This window comes from Monodon monoceros, unplaced genomic scaffold (genome assembly GCF_005190385.1).
Source record: "Monodon monoceros isolate NGI ecotype Baffin Bay Population unplaced genomic scaffold, NGI_Narwhal_1 Super_Scaffold_12, whole genome shotgun sequence".
In the NCBI taxonomy this organism is placed as follows: domain Eukaryota; kingdom Metazoa; phylum Chordata; class Mammalia; order Artiodactyla; family Monodontidae; genus Monodon; species Monodon monoceros.
The window spans coordinates 129,533,712-129,554,032 of record NW_021703768.1 but is presented as its reverse complement, the minus strand read 5'-3'; the positions used below and the strand labels follow the sequence as shown (position 1 = coordinate 129,554,032).

General features: G+C 44.8%; 1 protein-coding gene across 2 annotated transcripts in view; it reads right to left on the bottom strand.

Moving 5' to 3' along the window:
- Positions 1-20,321, bottom strand: part of GRIA1 (glutamate ionotropic receptor AMPA type subunit 1) — a 306,294-nt gene that overhangs the window by 112,624 nt on the left and 173,349 nt on the right. For both annotated transcript variants that reach the window (XM_029218125.1, XM_029218124.1), the window contains exons 6-7: positions 4,435-4,596; positions 2,282-2,449 (exon numbers count right to left, since the gene is read on the bottom strand). In XM_029218125.1, the coding sequence (XP_029073958.1) occupies positions 2,282-2,449; positions 4,435-4,596 (330 nt within the window). The remainder of the gene's footprint in view (positions 1-2,281; positions 2,450-4,434; positions 4,597-20,321) is intronic.

Here is a 20,321-nt window from a genome sequence, read left to right as displayed (position 1 = left end):
CTGTGTTGCTAAGCTGCTGTGTGACCCCGGCTGAGTCACTGCCTTCTCTAGGTCAGCTGCTTCATCTATAATGTAAGGGAAGATGGGGGTCGTAATTTTTCAGGTCTCTTTCAGCAATACATGTTTTGTGACTCTAGGTGATTAACAAAGATTTGAGAGTAATCAGTTTGAACAGCTGATTTTTAGATCAGAATGTCGGTTTTATTTTTGTGTTTGTTTTGTGGCTAGTTCTCCCTGCCCCACGTCCACACCCAACAGAGACTGAAGGGAGTTTCTTGAGGGCAGGTCTTGACTTCTCTTGTTGTCCCCAGAGCTTGGCCCCAGACCAGAGCACGTAATAGGCTCTCAGGAGCAGCTGACTGGCACACACGTGTCTTGACTCAAGACAGTATAGAGATTATTATTTTTTTGACTAAGGCAACTGCCTCCTCTCAACCCCACTGAAGGCAGAAGCAGAAGCCTGAGCATGTTACAACCAGAAAGACATGGGTTAGAGCATAAGAAAAAATAAATTAGATCCTCAGAGTTCTTAAGCCAGTTGAGACCCAAGAATTGTCTCTCGAACTCCCTCATTGTTGTGGATGAGGAAAGGGAAGGGTGTAGGAGATATGAATGAGTATTTCAAGGTCACCCAGAGACTCAAGGGCCCAGCGGGACCTGGACCCCAGCTCTCCTGATTCAGTGCCCTTCCTGCCACCCACGTCGTCTCCAGGCTTCATCACTGTCACGATGGCATCAGGATATCCTTCCAGGGATGCCCTTAAGATGGGAGAGGCAAGGGAGCTAGAAGGGTTGTGAGGCTGAGGGCAAGTCCGTGGGACCTTCTGAGACTAGCTTCACATTGCAAACCGAATCTGTCTCGACTGTGGGGTCTGGAAGAGCATTTAAAATAAGCCAGAAGGCGGGCACGGCACCTTTGGCGATCATCCTGAAGCTGGTGGGTGTCTGCTGTTGCTGCCTAGCGATTCGGGGCCACCCTGCGCAGAGACGGGGAGGGCAGAAAGGGCTGCGGGTGGACCCATTCGCGTGTGGTCACAGGGCAGCTGCTTCACTTCATTCCAAAGGACAGAAGTATAATCCATATTCCATGTGCAGGCAGTTCATCCAAGCTGAAGAACAGCCTGTGATACTCCTGTCTTGTCTCTTTCTCCAGGTTGTGAAAATTGTTAGAGGAAAACAAATGGGAATAGTTGTACATTTTGCTCTACATTTCTGCCTCATTCAGAAACGCATCTCTCCTTCCCTGGGTGTCCAAATTCATCTTCTGTTGAATGGAGTCTTGAAAGTAGAGCTGGCCTTATCTAGGCAGCTCTTGGATGGGGAGGGCAGGTCCTGAGAGGCATTTGTACCAAAATATCTTGCTGTTGCTGGCTTGCCACTGTGTCTGATACTTGGACATTCCTTTGCAGTGAGCACTGCCCTCTTTGCCCAGTCCCCTTTGGAAACACAGCCTCTCTCAGGAGGCATGAGAGGCATCCTATGGTGCTATCCGTCAGGAGTTGGAGGACCACAGCCTGGGCTTGAGGTGCTTCTAGAAACTTCTAGAGACTTCTAGGAGTGCAGAGAGTGATAAAACTGGGCAAATCCCCAGAAACTTCTAAACCAGGAATGTGAAATACATGGCTCACGTGTACGTCTGTCTCATCCTGCTTCCACAGCAGACGTATCACTAATTGAGTATTTATACTCCCCCCCTGTTGAGTCTGGATTCAGCCTCAGAATCCTCTGCATAGCCAGCTGATTGGAGGGGCCTGACCATTTTCTATCCCCGTTCTTTACCTGTTGTTAAGCGCGAACAAAATTGATGATTGCGATGCTGAGAAGCAAGAAAATAGAATCAGAAGTCCTGAGAAACATTTTCAGGGTCCCAGCATGACATGTGCACAGAAAGCAAAGGTAATGAAGAAATCCAGAAAATCAGGGCAGGAGGGGGAGTCTCCAAGAGACTGCTAAAATGGTTCAGTTTCATCCTTGTATATCTCACGTCCCCTTGTCAAATACAGAATCACTGGCTTCCCCTTTTTAACATAAACGCTAAGCAGCAAATAGAGCTTTTGTGCTATCAGGAATGACTATTCCATACTATTGCGTTTTTTTGTTTCGTTTTTCAAATCTCTGCATGACCTTCCATGTACGCCAAGAGCCACAGACACAATGCAGTGGCTGTCCAGACTTCAGGCGTGCTCTCCCTTTTCTTTTAAATAGCTCCGTCCCACCTGAAACTGATGCTGAAATCCCCTGTGAGGCTCCCATAAGATGGGGCAGCCATTGCCAGCCTCACCTGCTGCAGAGCTCTCTGGATGTCGATGCCCTGGCCCCAGGGCACAGCTGGGTTAGCCAGGCAGTCCCCAGCATTCCCCCGGCGAGAGATATCGATTCTCTGCCTCCGCAGGCTCTGGAAAGCCTCAGCCATCACCTTCACCCCATCGTAGGTGAGCGCAGAGGTGTACTAGTGGGAGGAACAGAGACAGTTAGGTGTCAGAGCGAGCTGACAGGGAGGCAGGTGGGAGCTGTATCTGGGAACGAGCTTCCCGGTGGTGAGGATGTCTGCAGTCGGCCAGGGATGGGGAGTGGGGGGGGGGGGAGGGGAGCAGCCGTGAGCTGGGAAGTGCCTGCCTCTTAGATGGGGGCTGCCGCTCCACCTCTCTAGCCAATATTGCCCTCCTGGATTGTGAGTTCAGTATTACTGCAGGTTGCGATGTTAGAAGAGAACTTTAGAATTTTGTGTTCAATTTTGCCATTTGAAAATGTTGGTTCAACTGGAAAAAGAATGCATAGACTAAATATAACACATCTGTATCTGTCTGATACAGTCCATGGAAAACCACTTGGTGTTCTCTGTGTTATAGTCATCAGTTGGGGGCCAAGAGGAACAGTTTACTCCACCATCCCTGGTGACAGTAAAAGAATAATCCAAGAAGGGTCAACTCTAAATTATTTCCACATGTGGTTCACTCAAGTGGCAGGTTTACATTCTGCAAACCTTCCCCTTGTGCTTCTTCATGCTAAGCCTCAATTTTATCCCCCTCTCGCCTAAAAGCGGGTGAAAATGTTGAAACAAAAGCAGGATAACAATCCAGAACATTTCCTGGTGCTGGAACTCATGTCTGTCCTCATTAATTTGTCCTCAATGTCTAACATGTTCTCTGGCACATTCTAAGTTCACAGTAGAGTTGTAGAATGAATGTATATGTATTTTTCCAGTTCTTAACTTTGATTCTCTTGCTATTTTAAAAGTGTATACCTTATATTTTGTTATTTTTATAATCAGCTCCAATCTTTTGGAAATTGGGTGGGCTTTTCGCATATTAATGAATTAACTGCTGTGTGGTTTGCTCATTGCTTTAAAGCACATTTGTGATTTTTCTTGCTTAAGCTCATATTGAAATAAGTTTTTATTTCTGAATTGCTAACTCAGTTTGAGCAAAAGTGGGATGAGAAGCATCTCGCTTAAGTGGCCTGCCATTAGCAAAAAGAAATTGACAAGTGGCAAGAGAAAGTTGCCAAGGATCCAGAGTTTGCCCTGGATAAACAAATTTAGCCTCAGAATCTTTCTCAGCACAGTGTTTCACACAGCCATTGCCAAACTGATGGATTTGATGTGGGAAAGAAAAATTATCCCCTATCCTTATTCTAAGCCATTATCAAATAGCAAACAATATAGATTTTGGCTGCAGGATTTAAAGCTGCCTTGCTGGAAAGTGAGAGACAGGTAGTCTGCATGATAATTGGTAGTAGACTCTCTGAGAAGGAGATGTGCTGGTTATTGCTTAGTTAAATTTCTTTGATTTTTAGCTGGGTACGTGGCTGATTAGAAAAAGGGCCAGCTCCCTGCACAAATCTAGGAGGCTCAATCCATGAAGAAATAAATGCATCCCCCTGGAGCTGTGCAACGTGGTGGTCCTGCCCAGAGTAGAGACATCATTTTCCAGCTTCCCCTGTAGGTAGCTGGGGTGGGTTTCTAAGATGTGGCCAATAGCATGTAAAGGGAAGATCTGTGTGTGACTTCCGGAAAGAGTTCTTATAGGAAGCAGTTTTGATTTTGATTTTCCTTTTCCCTTCCTGCTGGGTAGAATAGTGAGGTAATTGTTGGAGCCTCTGCAGCCGTTTGGGGCTATAAGGTAGCAGCCATATGCTGAGGATAGCAGAACAAGAAGATAGAACAAGCCTCAGTGTTTGATGATTGTGAAGCCATTACACAAGCCCTGGGTTGCTGACTTCTGAATTCTGTTTATATGAAAGAAAATCAAAATATTTATCTTGTTAAAACCATTGTCATTCCGGATTGTCCATACCCTCAGTCTTTATGGATACACTTTTTAACTTGTTCCTCTTAGGAAGTCTGTCCTTATCTAAAAGCTAACACTATCCAGGAATCTAGGGCAGGCACAGGGACCAGGTTGGTCCTTTGCTGCCTGCTTCCCATCCTCCTACCTTAGGTCTCTTCCAGTCCACCCGGGTGTGGTCCCGAGCATCACTGTTTTTCCACTGCTGCATGATCCTGGCCGGGATGGTGTCTGTGTAGTTCACCAACTGGAAACCTGTTACGTTTGCTCCACTCTCCTTGAATTTGTTTAAGTCAATGTCCATGAAACCCTGGGTGGAGAGGAAGGGAAAGAAGTCAGAATATGTTGCCTGGATACATCCATTTAACCATGTTACAGGATCACAGCCTTTTCCACCCAGTTCCTACTTAAGGTGAAACTGACTTAATGGAGAGACAGTTGTGTCTCCCTCCCTTCTGAATTCTGTTACCACTTAGTTTGTGCACGGAGTTAGCACAGTGGTTAAGAGCCCTTGCTCAGGAGCCAGCCGTGCCTGGGTTGAAGGTTGGGCTCTGCTGCTCACAGCTGTGAGTTACTACCTTGGACCAAGTTCCCTGATGTTTTCTCGTACGAATAATGGAGGCTAGGAGGCGGGGGAGAAAAAGCAGTGCGATGATCCACGTCAAGTGCATGGTGCAGAGTGATCAATAAATGGTGGCTGAGATTACTGTGACGACACAGATATGCAATAGAATAAAAAACAAAAGAGGGGGAGGTTTTTCCTCTACCATCACCACCCTCCACCCTCGTGAGAGGAGAGGAATCTGAAGTCCCTCGGGGGCAAGCGCCTGAGGGCTCCCCAGTGTAACAGCGTGTCTAGAAGAGGCTGCATGCTGATATCCCTCCCCCTGTGCTCTTTCCTGTGCCACAGCCGAGGCCTTCTCTAGCCAGTGAGTCCTGATCAGTTTTCATATCCGCAAAGCATTTTTTATGGGGAAAAACTTTCCTTCCCATTTGGTAAAGTTCATTGAAACTCAGGAAGCCTTCAATTTAGAAAGGAAACCTTGTATTTGTATAATATATTCCATAGTGTACAATACTTCCAGATCTACGGCCGCATTTCACTTTATGGCTTTATAAGGTAGAAATTATATGTTTATTTGTCAGATAAAGAAATTGAGACCAGAGTGGGAGAATCATCTTCACAGAGTCATTCATTGATTTAGTAGCAGAGAGGGGACCAGAACTAAGGTCTTCTGTAGGTCTTCGCTCACTTGCTCACTTGTCATTCAACGAACATATCTGAGAACCTACAGTGTACTCTTCTAATAGCGAGAGAAACAACTTCCTTCTCTTACAAAGCTTACTTTCTAGTGGGAAACATAGACCATAAACAAACTGTTAGGTATAAAATAAGCTACAAGGATGTATTGTACAACACGGGGAACAGAGCAAATATTTTATGAGACCTATAAATGGAGTAGAACCTTTAAAAGTTGTGAGTTACTGTATTGTACACCTATAACATAGAGTATTACACATCAACTGTACTTCAGTTAAAGAAAAGTAAATATGTAGCACAGCGTCTAGAGTACAGTCCAGCAGAGCACACTCTGCAGTAGCTCTGAGTCCTCTGAAGGAAGATGAAGTGGGGAAAGAGGATGGGGGGAGGGCAGTGCCAGGCCCTGGAGTCATGAGCCTCCCTGAGATGGTGGCGTCAGCACAGGGACCTGAGTGAAGTGAAGCCGTGTGAGTGAGCTCTGGGGAAATCTGGGGGAGAGCATTCTGGCTCAGAGGTCGGAGGGTGTTTGGCATGTTCCAGAAAACGTTAAAAGGCTGGTGTGACTGTAGCACGGTGAGTTGAGTGAGAGAGAGGGTGGGAAATGCAGTCGGCAGCCCAGGGCTGGATCACATAAAGCGTTGTGATCCCCTGGGCTTCTTTTTAAGGTATAATTGGCGGCCCACTGCAGGAATTTGAGCAGGGATCATAAAGTCATCGCTGTCTGAGATCCAACGCTTGGAGAAACTGCCAGACCCCTGGGGGTGAAATGGGGGAACGAACAGGGGAAGCAGTTTGGTGGATTGAGGTTGGGGAGAGCCAAGGACTGGCAGCTGAGAGCCCGGAGCGCTGGCCCCAGCTCTGCCCGGGTCTCTTCATTTCTCACTGACTTGATCCAGTTTCCTTACCTAAAAGATCTAGTCATCAGTGACTTCATGACTCAAAGACATCCCACCCGCCCCATGCCTCTAAAGTTCTGCGGTTCTTTAGTATTTCTGTTTTATAAACACACGAAGCTCAGTTCCGCCCCGAGCCTTTGCCTAGCTGTTCTCTCTGCCTGGAAGTGAGCTTTCCCTGGCTGACTCCTGCCCGTATTTTTGGATCTCAGCTAAAATGCACTGTCTTCAGACAGCTCTTTCCTGACCCCTTATGTAAGATTCAATTCTTGCCCTGTGGTGGATGCTATTGATGCCCTGCTGATTTCCACTCCCCCAGCCCTTAGACGCTGATACTCCACTTTATATACTAACTACAAATACCTATTACTTCACCTGCGTGTAGGGTAAGCCAGACGTATCAGGGATTTCATTCACCTAGAGCAGCTCTCAGCCATTGACAGATGGGGAGTTCGTAGATAAATACTCCAGAATCCTCTTCCCTGGGTGGGGTAACCCCGAGGCATGCTCTACACCCAGGTCTAGAGCTTCCCTAAAGGATGGAGCTCCATAGCCCCGAGGGGTAACTGTCTTGGCTATGCACTTTTATCAGATGCCTGCTGTCCCTTCCCTACTTCACATCCCTGATTCCCTGCTGTTGCTTCTGGGATTCACATCCAAAGAAGCTGCTTGTACTTGAATTGCTGTCTTAAGACCTGCTTCTAGTAGAACCCAGTCAAATCATCCCCAACACGCAGTCCAGTCAGTTCCTTCTCAGTGTTCTGTTTATCCCCAATTGAGATGATCTCGTTTGCTCATTTATTCCCTTGTCCTCTCTCCTTGGGTTGGAATGTCAGCTCCATGAGGGCAGGGACCCTTTCTGTCTTGTTCACGGATGTATACTAGAACCTAGCACCTAGAACAATGCCTGGCACAGAGCAGGTGCTCAATGCATATTTGTTGGGTGAAAGAATAAAAGCCAAAGACTTTTATCAAGCAAGAATGCTTATTAGCTAAGGGGAAGTGTGATCACCAGGTAGTAAATGCCAGTGGATGATATTAATTGTTTGAAAAGAGAAGCTCATGTTGGAAATATATTTTGTGATTAACTTTTCCCATAGCTACAGTTTACAGACATTCACAGGGGTCTACTGAATTGCACAGTTTCTAGCAAGCTTTTAGTACAGATGAAATCAGAATTAGGTTCACGTACCCAATAGGCATTCAAAGACGTTCTACTACCTAAGAGTACAACCATCCTACCCCTGGTTAAAAGCTAATGCACCGTTGAGAGACTTCCCATAATTTTTAGAGATCTTAAAAAGAACATCTTGTTCATAAAATAACTATTGAGAGAAGAAAATGAAAGCAACCTCCTGCAGTCAAATTCTGTCGCTTGAAAATCTGTAACAAGCTCCCGGGCATTTTGTATTGACTGCCCACATCAATGCAATGGGGGCCATAGGAAATAGCAGAGTTTATTCAAACATAAATGCCACTCAACTCCATCATCAGAGTGTCTGACTACAAGGTTACTGGAACCAAATCTCAAGTTATAGCTAATCAAACTGATGGGACCTCTAACTGAACTCCTTAGCTCCCCTGAGAAGGAAGGGACAAAGAATGATAAAATAAGCTCCTATCTGTGCTGTTAGGTAAAAGTCACAAAATGAGGGAATACTTTTTTTCTTTTTTACCACGTGAATATGTTTTCTTTTTAGTACTGTTAAAAAATAAAAATAGATCCTCAGATAATTTTGATATATGTTGTTGGGTCAAACTCATCTGTTAAGTCCCTGGAAAGTGTGGGAGGGAGTGGCAGTGGCAGAACAGGGAAGAGAAGTCATGGCATTGGTTGACCCTTTGATAGGGTCTGTTAAGGGAGCCCTGCTTAATTTGTTGTCTCTTGGCCTGGAATTAAAGAACACTGGCGCTGTTAAATGCTCTACTGAAATGCAGCTTCGAAAGCATTGCTCCTCAGGATAACAGAAGTGACAACAATGGCAAAGCTGTCACTTCTTATGCATTATATAACTTCATCTATACAGCCTTTTGGGAATTATGAAGTTGTCATTTAAAACTGAAAAATGAAATAATCAGTCGAGAGCCACCCTTAGATTTATTAAACATTTCCCAAGCTCTTATCCTGAGCCAGACATTCTATTAAATGCTTTATATACATAATCCTATTTAATCCCCCCAAACAACCCTGAGAGGTGAATATGCACAGTAGGCACCGGGTGCTCATTTGCATAAATGAGTGAGTATCTGTCCCAATTTTATGTGTGAGGAGCTGTGGTTCAGAGACCTTTGGAAACTCCCTTGAGGTCACCCAGCAAGCAAGGAATCCAGCTGTGGTCCAGCCATCAAATCTGTCTTCTTTGTCTGTGTTACACTGCTTTGCCAGTGGAGGAACGTAGGAGGCTAGCTTTAGGATGGCATTTCCATATTGCCCCAGACAGTGTGGCTGACAGTTAATAGCTTAGAACAGGTGTCTCACTCTGCCAAAGAGGGGCCTTCCAATACAGCTTTCTGTCTTAAAGCAACGTCTGTGGGAGAGCACAGTAGGTTTCTCTCCTTGACACCATGATGGTGGTTAGAGATTGGTTAGATGTTTCTCAAGCCTCCGATTTATACGAAGTCTGTTAGTGCCCACCTACCCCACATTTATACCAGGAGTCGGCAAATTTTTCTTGATAAAGGGTCGTACTGTGAATTTTTTAGGCTGGGGGGCCATGTGGTTTCTGTCGTAACTATTCAGTGTTGCTATTACGGCACGAAAGCCGTCCTAGACAGTAGAAAATGAATGAGCATGGCTGTGTCCACTGAGACTTGAATTTCACATAATTGTCACACGTCATGAAGTATCACTTTTCATTTTTCTAATAATTAAAAAATGTAAAACCATTCTTAGCTCATGAGCCAAACAAAATCAGGTAGCAGTTGGATTTGACCCATGGGCCATAGTTTAGGTTTACGGACGCCTGAAGCAAAGATGCTGGCGATCAGGTCAAACCCGTCGTTGTCCAGAGGGGAGACTAGTGGCCTCGAGTTGTAGGCTGGCTAGAGGGGTAGCTGAGATTAGGATCTGTATTCCCTATGTACTCATCGTAGAAGGCAATGCAATGCTGACCAGTCATTTAAATAGAATGACTGGGGGAAAAAGTGCTCAATTAATTAAACTGGTTAATATAGTCATTCCATCTCTCATATCTCAGTGATAATTTTCAAAGGATTAGAATGAAAAGCCTTTTCAAATAATTATAATATCCTAAAGAGATGTTTAACAGTATAATTACATTAGACATGCTTTCATGTTGCTGTAAAGATTTAGAAAATGCTTTGAGGATCACGAGGAAGCTCTGAGTTATCATTATGACTATTAATTATCATGTGTGCCTGGAAACAAAAGAACCTGATTATGTGTGCTTACTGGTTATTTAACCTCTCTGAGTCTTAGCTCTCTGGTCTTCAAAATGCGGATATAATAGCACCTACATCATAGAACTGGAGCAAGATTTAAAAAAAAATACATAAAGCACTTAGAGCTGTGTCTGGCACATAGTAAGTGCTTAATGAAGGTTATTATAATCGTCAGTGATTATGAATGTTATTATTATTATCATCACATTCACCATCATCATTATCACTGGGTCAAAAGAGGTTTGGTGTTGTTACAACTGCTTTGAAACCAGGCACTGGGTCAGGCAAGACACCTGAGCCAACAGGAGGCAGGTGTATAGGAACGCGGCTTTCAAAGGATAAAAAGCTTTATCTTCAAAGCCAGATTTCCTTTTTCTCTGGGGTTCTTTCCAGGGGTCACATACAAGCTATTCAGCCCTCATCGTCCTGCTTGGGCAGACACCGTTAAGGGGCCAAGGAGAAGGTTTTTTAACAAGACCTGGGATGCCGGAGAGAGCGCTCCCTCCATCTCCTCCCCTTGAGATCTAGAAGAGGTAAGATTAGAACAAATTGAAGAACTTGCACTTTATACTCTGAATGGCACAAGTTGTATGTGGCAAGTTTCCCCAAATTGTCAGATAAATTCTTAGGTGACAGCTCCATAGAGAGGATAGTTATAGGGAAGTACAGTTTGAAAAGTCTGGTTCCATTAGAGATGCTTGAAAAAAGTGGGGATGTTCAACCTGAAAATAATGGAAGACTAAGAAGGGAAGTGAAGGATGTATTTGAATCCCAGAAGGGCTGTCGTGGGAAAGAGGTAGAAGATTTGTTCTCTAAGGTTCTGGAAGGCAGGCCAGCACCAACCAATGGACAGAAGTCATGGGATGCAGACTTTGGCTAAAATAATAGTGGCAATAATAACCACTGTGCCTAACGTGTATCAGACCTGTACTGTGTAGTAGTAGACACTGTGCTGAGAGCTTTATTTGTATGATCTCGTTCAATCCCGGTGACAATCCTGTGAAGCAGGTACTTTTATCATTCCCACATTGCAAATTAGAAAACTGAGTCTTAAATGAATGGAGTAGCTTCTGCCTAACATAACATAGAAAGTGAGGGGCAGAGACCATAGTCATAGCAAGTGACAGGACTCTGGGCTTCTTTTCTAGCCATTGTACATTCTGCCCCCTCAACGTTAGTCCCATCAGTCTGATTCGTTTATCTTCTGTCCTGCAATGAAGCCCTTGCAATGGCCTGCATCTTTATACTAAGAAGGAATTAGCAGGTTTCTAGGAGACCCAGGTGTTAGTCTTCAGCTCCTTTAATGGGTGCTGGTCATTGGGATGTGAACCACAAAGCTCTTTATTTCTCTCTCTTGGGGTCTTTCCCAGCTTTCTCTCTGACTGCAGCCTTGCTTCTCATCTCCTTTAGACCTAGAAGACCGTGTGACCCTAGAGAGCAGGAACCTCGGTCCCCACGGTATCCACAGCCCAGTACCTGGAGCAGGCTGACTGCTTAATTCACACCAAGGGGTGAAACATATACAACAAATGTCTTCACTCACTCTTTTCATGGTTTTCTTGTAAGTTTCCATCCTGTCACCTGTCAGTCTCTCAGCTTTCATCTTGTGGACCAAAGAGGTCTTGTTATTGACTGTTTCTGTGTGTGTAGTATATTCTGAACTGGGTCATAAGTAGTGTCAGGAAAATAATTTTCGGGACAACCGCATAAGTTCTGTCCTGTCTTTGAACTTCATGAGCAGTCTACCCTAGGGTAGTGTTCTCACCTTCTCCAGGCACTAGATTATTGATCTGCAAAATGAGGGCATTGGCTAGATCAATGATCTTTCAAACTGTTGTCCCAGGCTGTAGGCATTTCAGAGGCTACCAAGTTGAATTAGTGGGAGGGCAGAAGGATGAGATCCTGGATTCCCACCCTCCCTCTTCCACCAAAGCAGCTCTGCTTTTTATCTGTTTTACATACTGGGGTTCTCCCCAAGATTCCATTTGAAACTAGAGCTTTAAACGAAAAAGTTTGGAAACTTCTGAGCCAGTTGATTTCTCTCTTAAGGGCTTTTCCAGCTTTGATCTACAATTCTGTGATCACACAGGTGCGTGCGCATGAATATGGATGTACACGAATTCATGGAATATTCCTGGGGTGAGGACTTTGTTGTGTCCTCAAATAACCATGTCTCTGCATAAGGTCTTCAGATTTTCCTATTCTAGCCACTTTAACCGACCGAAACTTGAATGCGTCCTTACCCTATATAATCCCTCATAACATAGGCTTATCTGGTTCCTGCCAAGTCAATAAGACATTGCAGCTGTGCTTAAAGCAGCCAAAACACCATTCGATTTGGGAAAAAAACACTAGTGTTAACTCTTACCCAAGTACATTTGAAACCAGGGAGGCGGGTACCTGTACGCTTGGATATCAGCAAACACGCAAACAGACCTATCCCCCGAACACAAGTCCACTGCTGACAGATTGTTTAAAAAGGTAGTTGGGATCTCACAAACCAAATTCTCTCAGTCTGTGGGTTTAGGATAAAATGCTGGCATTTTGTGGCAGAAGGTCAGGGGCCCCCAGATTGGGCTGTCAATGCATGAAGAAAGAAGAGTAGTATCTGGCCTGGGGTTGATTGGTCTTTCAGAACGTCCCTTCATCTTAACTCTGTTCTAATTGGCTGCAGTCATGGGTAACACCTGGCCACGGCCACTTCAGAACAAGAGCCAGAGGGTAGGGGTGGGGTGGGCTTTTATGGCTGGAGTTCCTGGCAGGCGTGAAACCAGCAATACCTTCCTTTCACATGATGCAAACCTTCCTGTCCAGTGAGGCTCAGGCAAAGACTATAGCAAGCCCACCTCTGATGAAATGCCAGCTTAAACATTCTCAGGGGCTCCCATAGAGCAGGCACCCAATGAATGCTTGGTGAAGAATGAATGAAAGTCCAAACGTATGATAAATTTGAAACCTACTAGGAATGGGGAAAGGAATATTCTTGCTATTCATTCATTCATTCACTCATTCACCTGTGAGGATCTAATATTGCCAAGTACATACTGGGCAAAGGGATGCAGCAGAGAATAAGATAGGTTTGGTCCTTGTTTTCAAGTTACTTAAGGTTTAGTGAGAAAGGTCCATATTACCCACATAACTATAGAGCAAAGTAGGTAGAACCAAACCTGAATCTGGAACTCAGGGAAGACTCCCAGTGGAAGCAAGGAAGCTGAAAGAAGAGGAGGCTTTGGCTGGGTGAAGAGTGCAGGGAAGGACTCTCTAACTGGAAAGCACACATGCTCGGAGATTCTGAATCAGAGTGACAGAGGGTGGTGAATCAGAGGAAATGTGTGTACACATCAACCTGGATTCAAATCTCAGCTCTGCCACCACCTAGCTGTGTGACTGCAGGCAAGCTACTCAACCTTTCTGTGCCTTGGCATCCTTTACTGCAAAATAAGAATCATTATAGCATCTATCTCATAGGGATTAACTGCATTAATCGTTATCAAATTCTTAGGACAGTGCCTGGTACATGATAAGTACTCACCTAGAGTACTCTAGAGTCTGTTTGCTTTTCTGTCTTAAAAAAAGGGACAAGTAAGGAAGTGAGGACTGAACTTTTCTAGTTACATATTACCCCAACCTCCTGCCACAATAGGTACTTAAGGGGTCTGTCCCTCCTGCTTCTAAGCTGGTAGCGGCAAGGGGGTTCCATGCTCTGGAAGAGCAATTGCAGCTGCTGGCTTGCATATCTGAAATAACCCACTGACTGAGCGTGGAAAGGGCCTTTCCAAATCAGCCAAGGTGTGCATGGCTGGCAAGAGCAAAGGATGCAAACACCCAGTGATTGAGATGAATGGAGTGGCTTCTCCCTTAGAATGAAGGGAGCCAATGTGGCTTCGAAAATTTTGTTTTGGTACCTCTGGACCACAGAGAGAGGCAGGAAAACCAGAACCGTAAGTTGCACATCTGGAAAGGTCCTTTTGATCATTTAGTCCTTTTGAAAACCCTTGAACAAAGCTGGAACAAATTGAGACCCTCAAAAAAATAGAATTTTTTTTTTTGCAAAGGATAATGAGTCAGTGGCAGAGTTGGGATGAGACCCCAGGCTTCTGCTGCGCTCAGTGTTGTAAAACTTGATATAAATTAACTCACTTTACCTTGTGAAGTATGCATTAATATTCCCACCTACAGATGAGGAAACTGAGGTACAGAGAGGTGAGATGACTTGCCCAAGGTCACACGGCTAGTAGGTGACTGAGTGAAAATTCAAACCCAGGCAGTTTCAGAAGAAAAGGAGTTTATTTCTTAGCTTTCTCAGTTATAATAACAGGCCTGAGAGTCACCAAGGTTTCTTTGATTTGGGCAGTGTGACCCAGTGGACAACAAACCTAATCTTTGGAATTAGAGAGGTTTGAGTTCAAATTCCAGTTTTAGCCACATGACCTTGGAAAACTTTCTTCAGCAACTTAGACCTCCTTTTCCTCTCTCGTAAAATGAGAATATCATCTCACCTTTCTTGGACAGATGCAGAAACTCTCAGTTCTCTAGAATGGATTATTCTAGAGCATGGGATGTGACTGCAAAGAGTAACATATACTCAGCCTTGCCCTTGCCTGATGGGATGCTTGGACCACGTAGGAAGTGAGCATCCTTTGGGGTCTGGGACTTGATTTTCTACCCATCCATTTCCTCTTCCCTTCCAGAGGCTCTCTGCAGTGTAAGCTCTGGTGATCCTAAAGTAAGCCGTGTGTTCTCACTGCTACAGAAGAGTGAGGTGAAGCCGAGGGAGAGAGGGAAGGCTGTGTGGGAGGGAGAAGAGGACACTGGGATGGACTCCATCAGTGAGGGGTGACTCTGAGAGGGGCAGGGGGAGTGGGGAGGGAGTGCTTCTCAACCTCTCTCTGTCTCCTATTTCTGTATGTTTCTTTCTCTTACACACACACACACACACACAGGAAACTGAGAGGCAGCAGTGGGGTAAAAGAAGCCACAAAGAACAGAACAAACAATTGCTCCAAATCCCAGCCCAGCTCTCCTGTTCAACTTCTGAGTGACTTCAAACAGGTTATGTCCCTTCTCTGGGTCTTAAGTGCCTGTTTTAGAAAATGCAGGAGGGGTTGGGTGAGACGAGCTCCTGGGGACCCTTCAACTGTGGTTCTTTGGGATTCTTCAAGCCAGCGCAAAGGCACACTCTTCATAGCTCTACTGGCTGCGTGGATGCACCGTCATGATCCTTCCCAGAAACCTGCAGCCTCCAGGGGCCTCTCGAGCCTCTGACCGCCAGGCTCTGGCAGTTGGGGTGGAAGTTTATGGGGCTTGCATTACTTTTTTCACACAAGATTTTTCTCTGGCATCCTTTTAAAAATTTATTTACATGTTCCAACTGAGCTGGAAGACAAAGCCGAGTTGCTTCCAGGACAAAAGTAAAACCACATGCTTCTTGGTGCTTCTGGTATGAGCCCAGTGCGGTGGAAGGCACACAGACATGCTTGGTTCATGTCTGATGTTCATTTGGCTGGCTGTTAGAACCTGTCCTGTGGGAAGGCATGGGGAGGGGCGGGGACAGGGGGTCGTCCAGGCTGAAGGAGCAAACACCAAGAACAAGCAGGGTAGGCGGTTCCTAATACACTATTCCCTATCGCTAGGTATTATTCAAGCAGGAACCAGCTGGATGGGCTTCTGTTGGGGATGTTGTAGAGGAGATTCTTGCCTTTTATGGGAAGTGGACTAGATGCCCTCTGAGGCCCATCTCTACCTACTCATTTGCATATTCTTAGCTGTATTCATAGTCCCACGAGCCCTGATCTCTGCTTCTTTTAGCGTAGACACAGGGAATTTGCCTTTAAGTGTATGTAATAAGTGGGTACCAACATTGTTTATTTCCTGAGAAGTCATTTCACTCACTCATTCATTCATTCAGTGACTTTTTAAAGAACACCGTTACATGCAAGTCACTTTGCCTGGTGAACTCGGAATTCATCAGTGAGAAAGGCAGACATATTCCTTCTTCCAGGAGCTTACAGACAAACAGGGAGGAAGGTATTACATAACTGGGTTTCAGTTGTGGATGAGATTGAGTTTGGCAGGGGGTTGAGGGACCTCAAGGATAGTATCTTGTCCCCAGATATTTGGTGTTTTCCTTCCCCACTACTACCAATGATGATGATGGTGGTGGACATTGTTAACGTTTACTGAGTGCTTATTTTGGGCCAGATATGACTATGAGCACTTATAAAGTATTGTTTCATTTAATTCACATGATAGCCCATGAGGAGGTAGATGATACCACATTCCTTTTTTTACAGATGAGGTAATGAAAACTCAGAGAAGGTAGGTCACTTTACTAATATCACACAGCTAATAAATATAAAACCAGAATTCAAACTCAGGTCTGTCTGACCCAGAGCCACCCTTCCCAACTACTGCTCCAGCTCCCTAACTAGAGGAACCATACAGGAGCCAAACGTGACCGTGGGTGGTATTGAGATGGCATGTGCAGAAGAAAGCGGCCGAGCTTGGCCTTACAGAAGGCAGAGACAGCTTTCTCACCACAGGGGAGCAAGGAGATGAAAGAGCAGTTTCTTCTCGAGACTGATACAGCAAAGCGGTAGCAGCATGGAGCTGGGGGCTTGGATGAGCCGCCACATGGACCAGAACTGTCAACTCTAACATTTCACAGGAGGTCATCTGCATCTACATGGTGGAAATGGCTGACCACCCCGGTCCCCAAATCCCCCAGTAAGACCTGGGATGACCCGTCCTCTGTGTGTTTCCCTCAGCTACTCTGTGCACTAGAAATCACAGTTGTCCCTTGGTATCCATGGGGGATTGGTTAAGGAACCCCCGCAGATACCAAAATCTGCAGATTCTCAAGTCCCTTATATAAAATGGCATAATGGTATTTGCATATAACGTACTCTCATCCTCCCGTATACTGTAGGTCACCTCTAGATTACTTATAATACCTGATAAAATGTAAATGCTGTGTCAATAGCTAGGAATACAATATAAATGCTATGTGAATAGTTGCCGCTGTGCGGCAAATTCAAGTTTTGCATTTTAGAACTTTCTGGATTGTTTTTCAAATATTTTTGACCTGCAGTCGGTTGAATGCATGGACATGGAACCCACAGACATGGAGAGCCAACTGTATAATTATAATGAAATTCTATCAGTGTACAGTGGAAAAGATACCCAGTGGGAGTTTGAGAGCCTGAGTTTGAACTCCAGGTTTATTGCTGCAACTGTAGGCAAGATTTAAACTGAAGCCCTCTTATTGAGAGCCTGTGTCGCCCTTGCACCCGTCCCCACCTCCCCCATGCTCAGCAGTCACATGGCACAGTATAAGAACATGGATTTTGGAGTTCTCTAGTCCTGGAGGGGAAGCCCAGCTCCATGACTTTATAAACTTTGTCACTGGAAAACTCACTAATCTCTCTGAACCTTAGTTTCTTCATCTGAAAAATGGGGATAATATTATCAACCTCCAGGACTATTATGAGGATTTAATAGGTAACTGTTTAAGTGTATATCATAGTGTCTGGAATGTAGCAGTCATTCAATGAATAATAGTAATCACCATTGTTATTATTGTTGTAGTTACTTATTAGGGGTTTAAGAAATTCTGGTTCAGTGGCTCAGGTTAGCCTGGTCATCCTATTCTTATGATCACATCACTTGGCTTTTGCCAGATTCCTGAGAGCCAGACTCCATTGAGGAGTGCTTGCCTTCCCCCTCTGCAGATCAGTCATGTAACATCTTGGATTCTCAGTTCTCATTTCTATAAAGTGGGGATGAGGAATTCTCCCTTGCTTATGTCATAGGAGTACTGCAAGGTTCAAAACCCAGTGGTGTGATTCATGCCAAAACATCACATGAGCTACATAACTTGGTGTAAAAATGAAAGGAGTTGCCGTTATTGTTACTGGTGCCCCAGGAGGCACCATATGGTCCACACAGAAAGACAACCAATATCTTCAGTCCTTCAGTGTTTCTCAAACTGGGGTCTGCTGGACCCTTTATAAATTCTGAGGTCTGCTTGTTCTCTACAAGAATTTTTAAATGTTGTGCTTTTTTATTTCAGTGAAAGTCAGATCATCAATATAAACAATCTGATCATTTGTCCCATGCTGTCAGTGCTCATGCTTGCAGTCTCAGTGGACTGAAGAATTTAACCATTGGCTCAGTGTTTCCTAAACTGTGCAGACGCATTGTAAAGGTCCACATATCTTCCTTTTGAGAAACACCAATTTGTTCTAAGATTTGCGGCTGATGCATCACAGAGATAAAGAGCTATAACTCTGGAGAGCTCTGGCTGGTAGCTGTCTGCTGTGATCACAGTCTCAGAGCAGGGAGTGAAAACCGAGTCAGTGCTGGGCTTGGAGGAGGACTGACAGCCAGACAAGAGAGCTTGGTTCATCAGGGGGCTCCAGGACCCAGGGGCTTCTTTAAGAAATAATGGTAGAGTTCACCAACTTCTGAAAGGCTCAAGTTCACTTTATGGACATACCAATGCTATGGAAATATAAATATACATCTATCCTACCATATATAAAATATGAATACGTATATCAGCATATATATGCACAGGCATATATATGCACGTATACATACAGACACAACATGTGAATATGTACAGATGGGTAGATTTAGTATATGAAGTTAGGATTCTTCACCTATGCAGAACACTTTAACTTTTTCAAGGCATGGTGGCATTCAGCAACATGTTTGGTTTCCCCAGTGACTCCATGAGCATATAGAACAGGAACTATTATTCCTGATGTGGAAACTGAGGGCTGGAAAATTGCCCAAGATCACAAAGATACTAGCTGAGGATGGTATCTGGACAAAAAGCATGGCTTTTCTTTTCTGTTCTTTTCTTTATGACTCCCTGTTATAAAGCTCTCCTCTCTGACCCACAGTCTCCTTCCATCCTCTCTTCTAGCGGCCCTCCAAAGCCAGAAAAACATCCCTCCAAAGTGCTCTGTTACAAGAATGCTGTTGGCTTCTTTGAAGCTCCTGCATTCTGACAGGGACAGAAAGAACTGCAAAATAAAATGTAGCTCCCTCTTTTTGTTAAATCTTTCAAAAGCTTCCTTCCTTAGTTTCTAACTCTTATTACACCCTAATCACAAACACTCTGAAGGAGGGGGTCAGTTCCATGCAGCAGCAGGCTAATTATGTGGCGGAATTTCTAAAAATTGTCATCTTATCAATTGCTTTATTCCTCTGAAGGGGGAAGAAAGACACACAGCACATACTCGACTATGTTTCAGACTGAATTAATTAGTAATTTGAAGCCTAATTATCAACTAATCTATTGGAACATGCAAGTCTTTTGTATTTGGATGCTATACGCAATTTGCATCCTATTAGTTGGCCGTTGTAAGGATTTGAGAGCTCATTAGGTCAGGGGAAAAAAAAAAGAATGCAGATCAGAAGGAAACAGACACCCAAAGGGCTGACTTGGTGATGTTGTGACCGAGGGGTCACTTGGCAACAGATGGAGCCTGGCGATGTAATTACCTGAGGTCATTCGGTGGCTTTGAGGCCACTGATGTGTAATTTCTGTCTTACTCTGGAGAGGTGATTATGCATGCCCCCAACCTTGCTCTGTGTATTCTCAAGCAGCAGGGTGCCCACGTGGTCTGTGCTGAGAGATGTCCTGATGAAGTGGAAAAGGCATTGGGTGCTGCCCACTAACCCTGGTGCCAGGCCTCGCTCTATCACTGACTTGCTGTGTGACCCTGGCCAAGTCACACCATCTTGCTGGTTTGACTACAAGCAAATGTTTCCCTATAAGCAAATGGGACTTAGATACAGCTGACTTCCAAAGTCCCTTCTAGGACTAAGGATCTGGGATTCAAGGGGTGTCAAGAGTTTTCTTCCTTATGAAGTCAAAAATTTCATCCTTGCAAATGGTTTTTTTTTGTCTTTTAAGATTTTTTTTGATGTGGACTAGCGCAGGCTCAGCGGCCACGGCTCTCGGGCCCAGCCGCTCCGCGGCATGTGGGATCTTCCCGGACCGGGGCACGAATCCGCATCCCCTGCATCAGCAGGCGGACTCTCGACCACTGCGCCACCAGGGAAGCCCTAATGTGGACTATTTTTAAAGTCTTTATTGAATTTGTTACAATACTGCTTCTGTTTTATGTTTTGTTTTTTTGGCCGTGAGGCATGTGGGATCTTAGCTTTACAACCAGGGATCAAACACGCACCCCCTGCATTGGAAGGCGAATTCTTAACCACGGGACCTCCAAGGGAAGTCCCTTCCAAATGGTTTTTGAGGGTGAAACTCTTGGTTCCCCAAATATCTTTGGACGGCCATTTGCCATTTAAAATGCAAATATCTCTGAGAAAGGTAGCATATATATCTATTAACAGCTGGGTCTAAATTAACCTATCGCAAGAAGTCCTTCTTATTTCCAGTCCTGACCCTGAAGTATTAGGACAGCCAAGGCAAGGAAGTTTTGAAGGGGAAAGAAGGTTAAG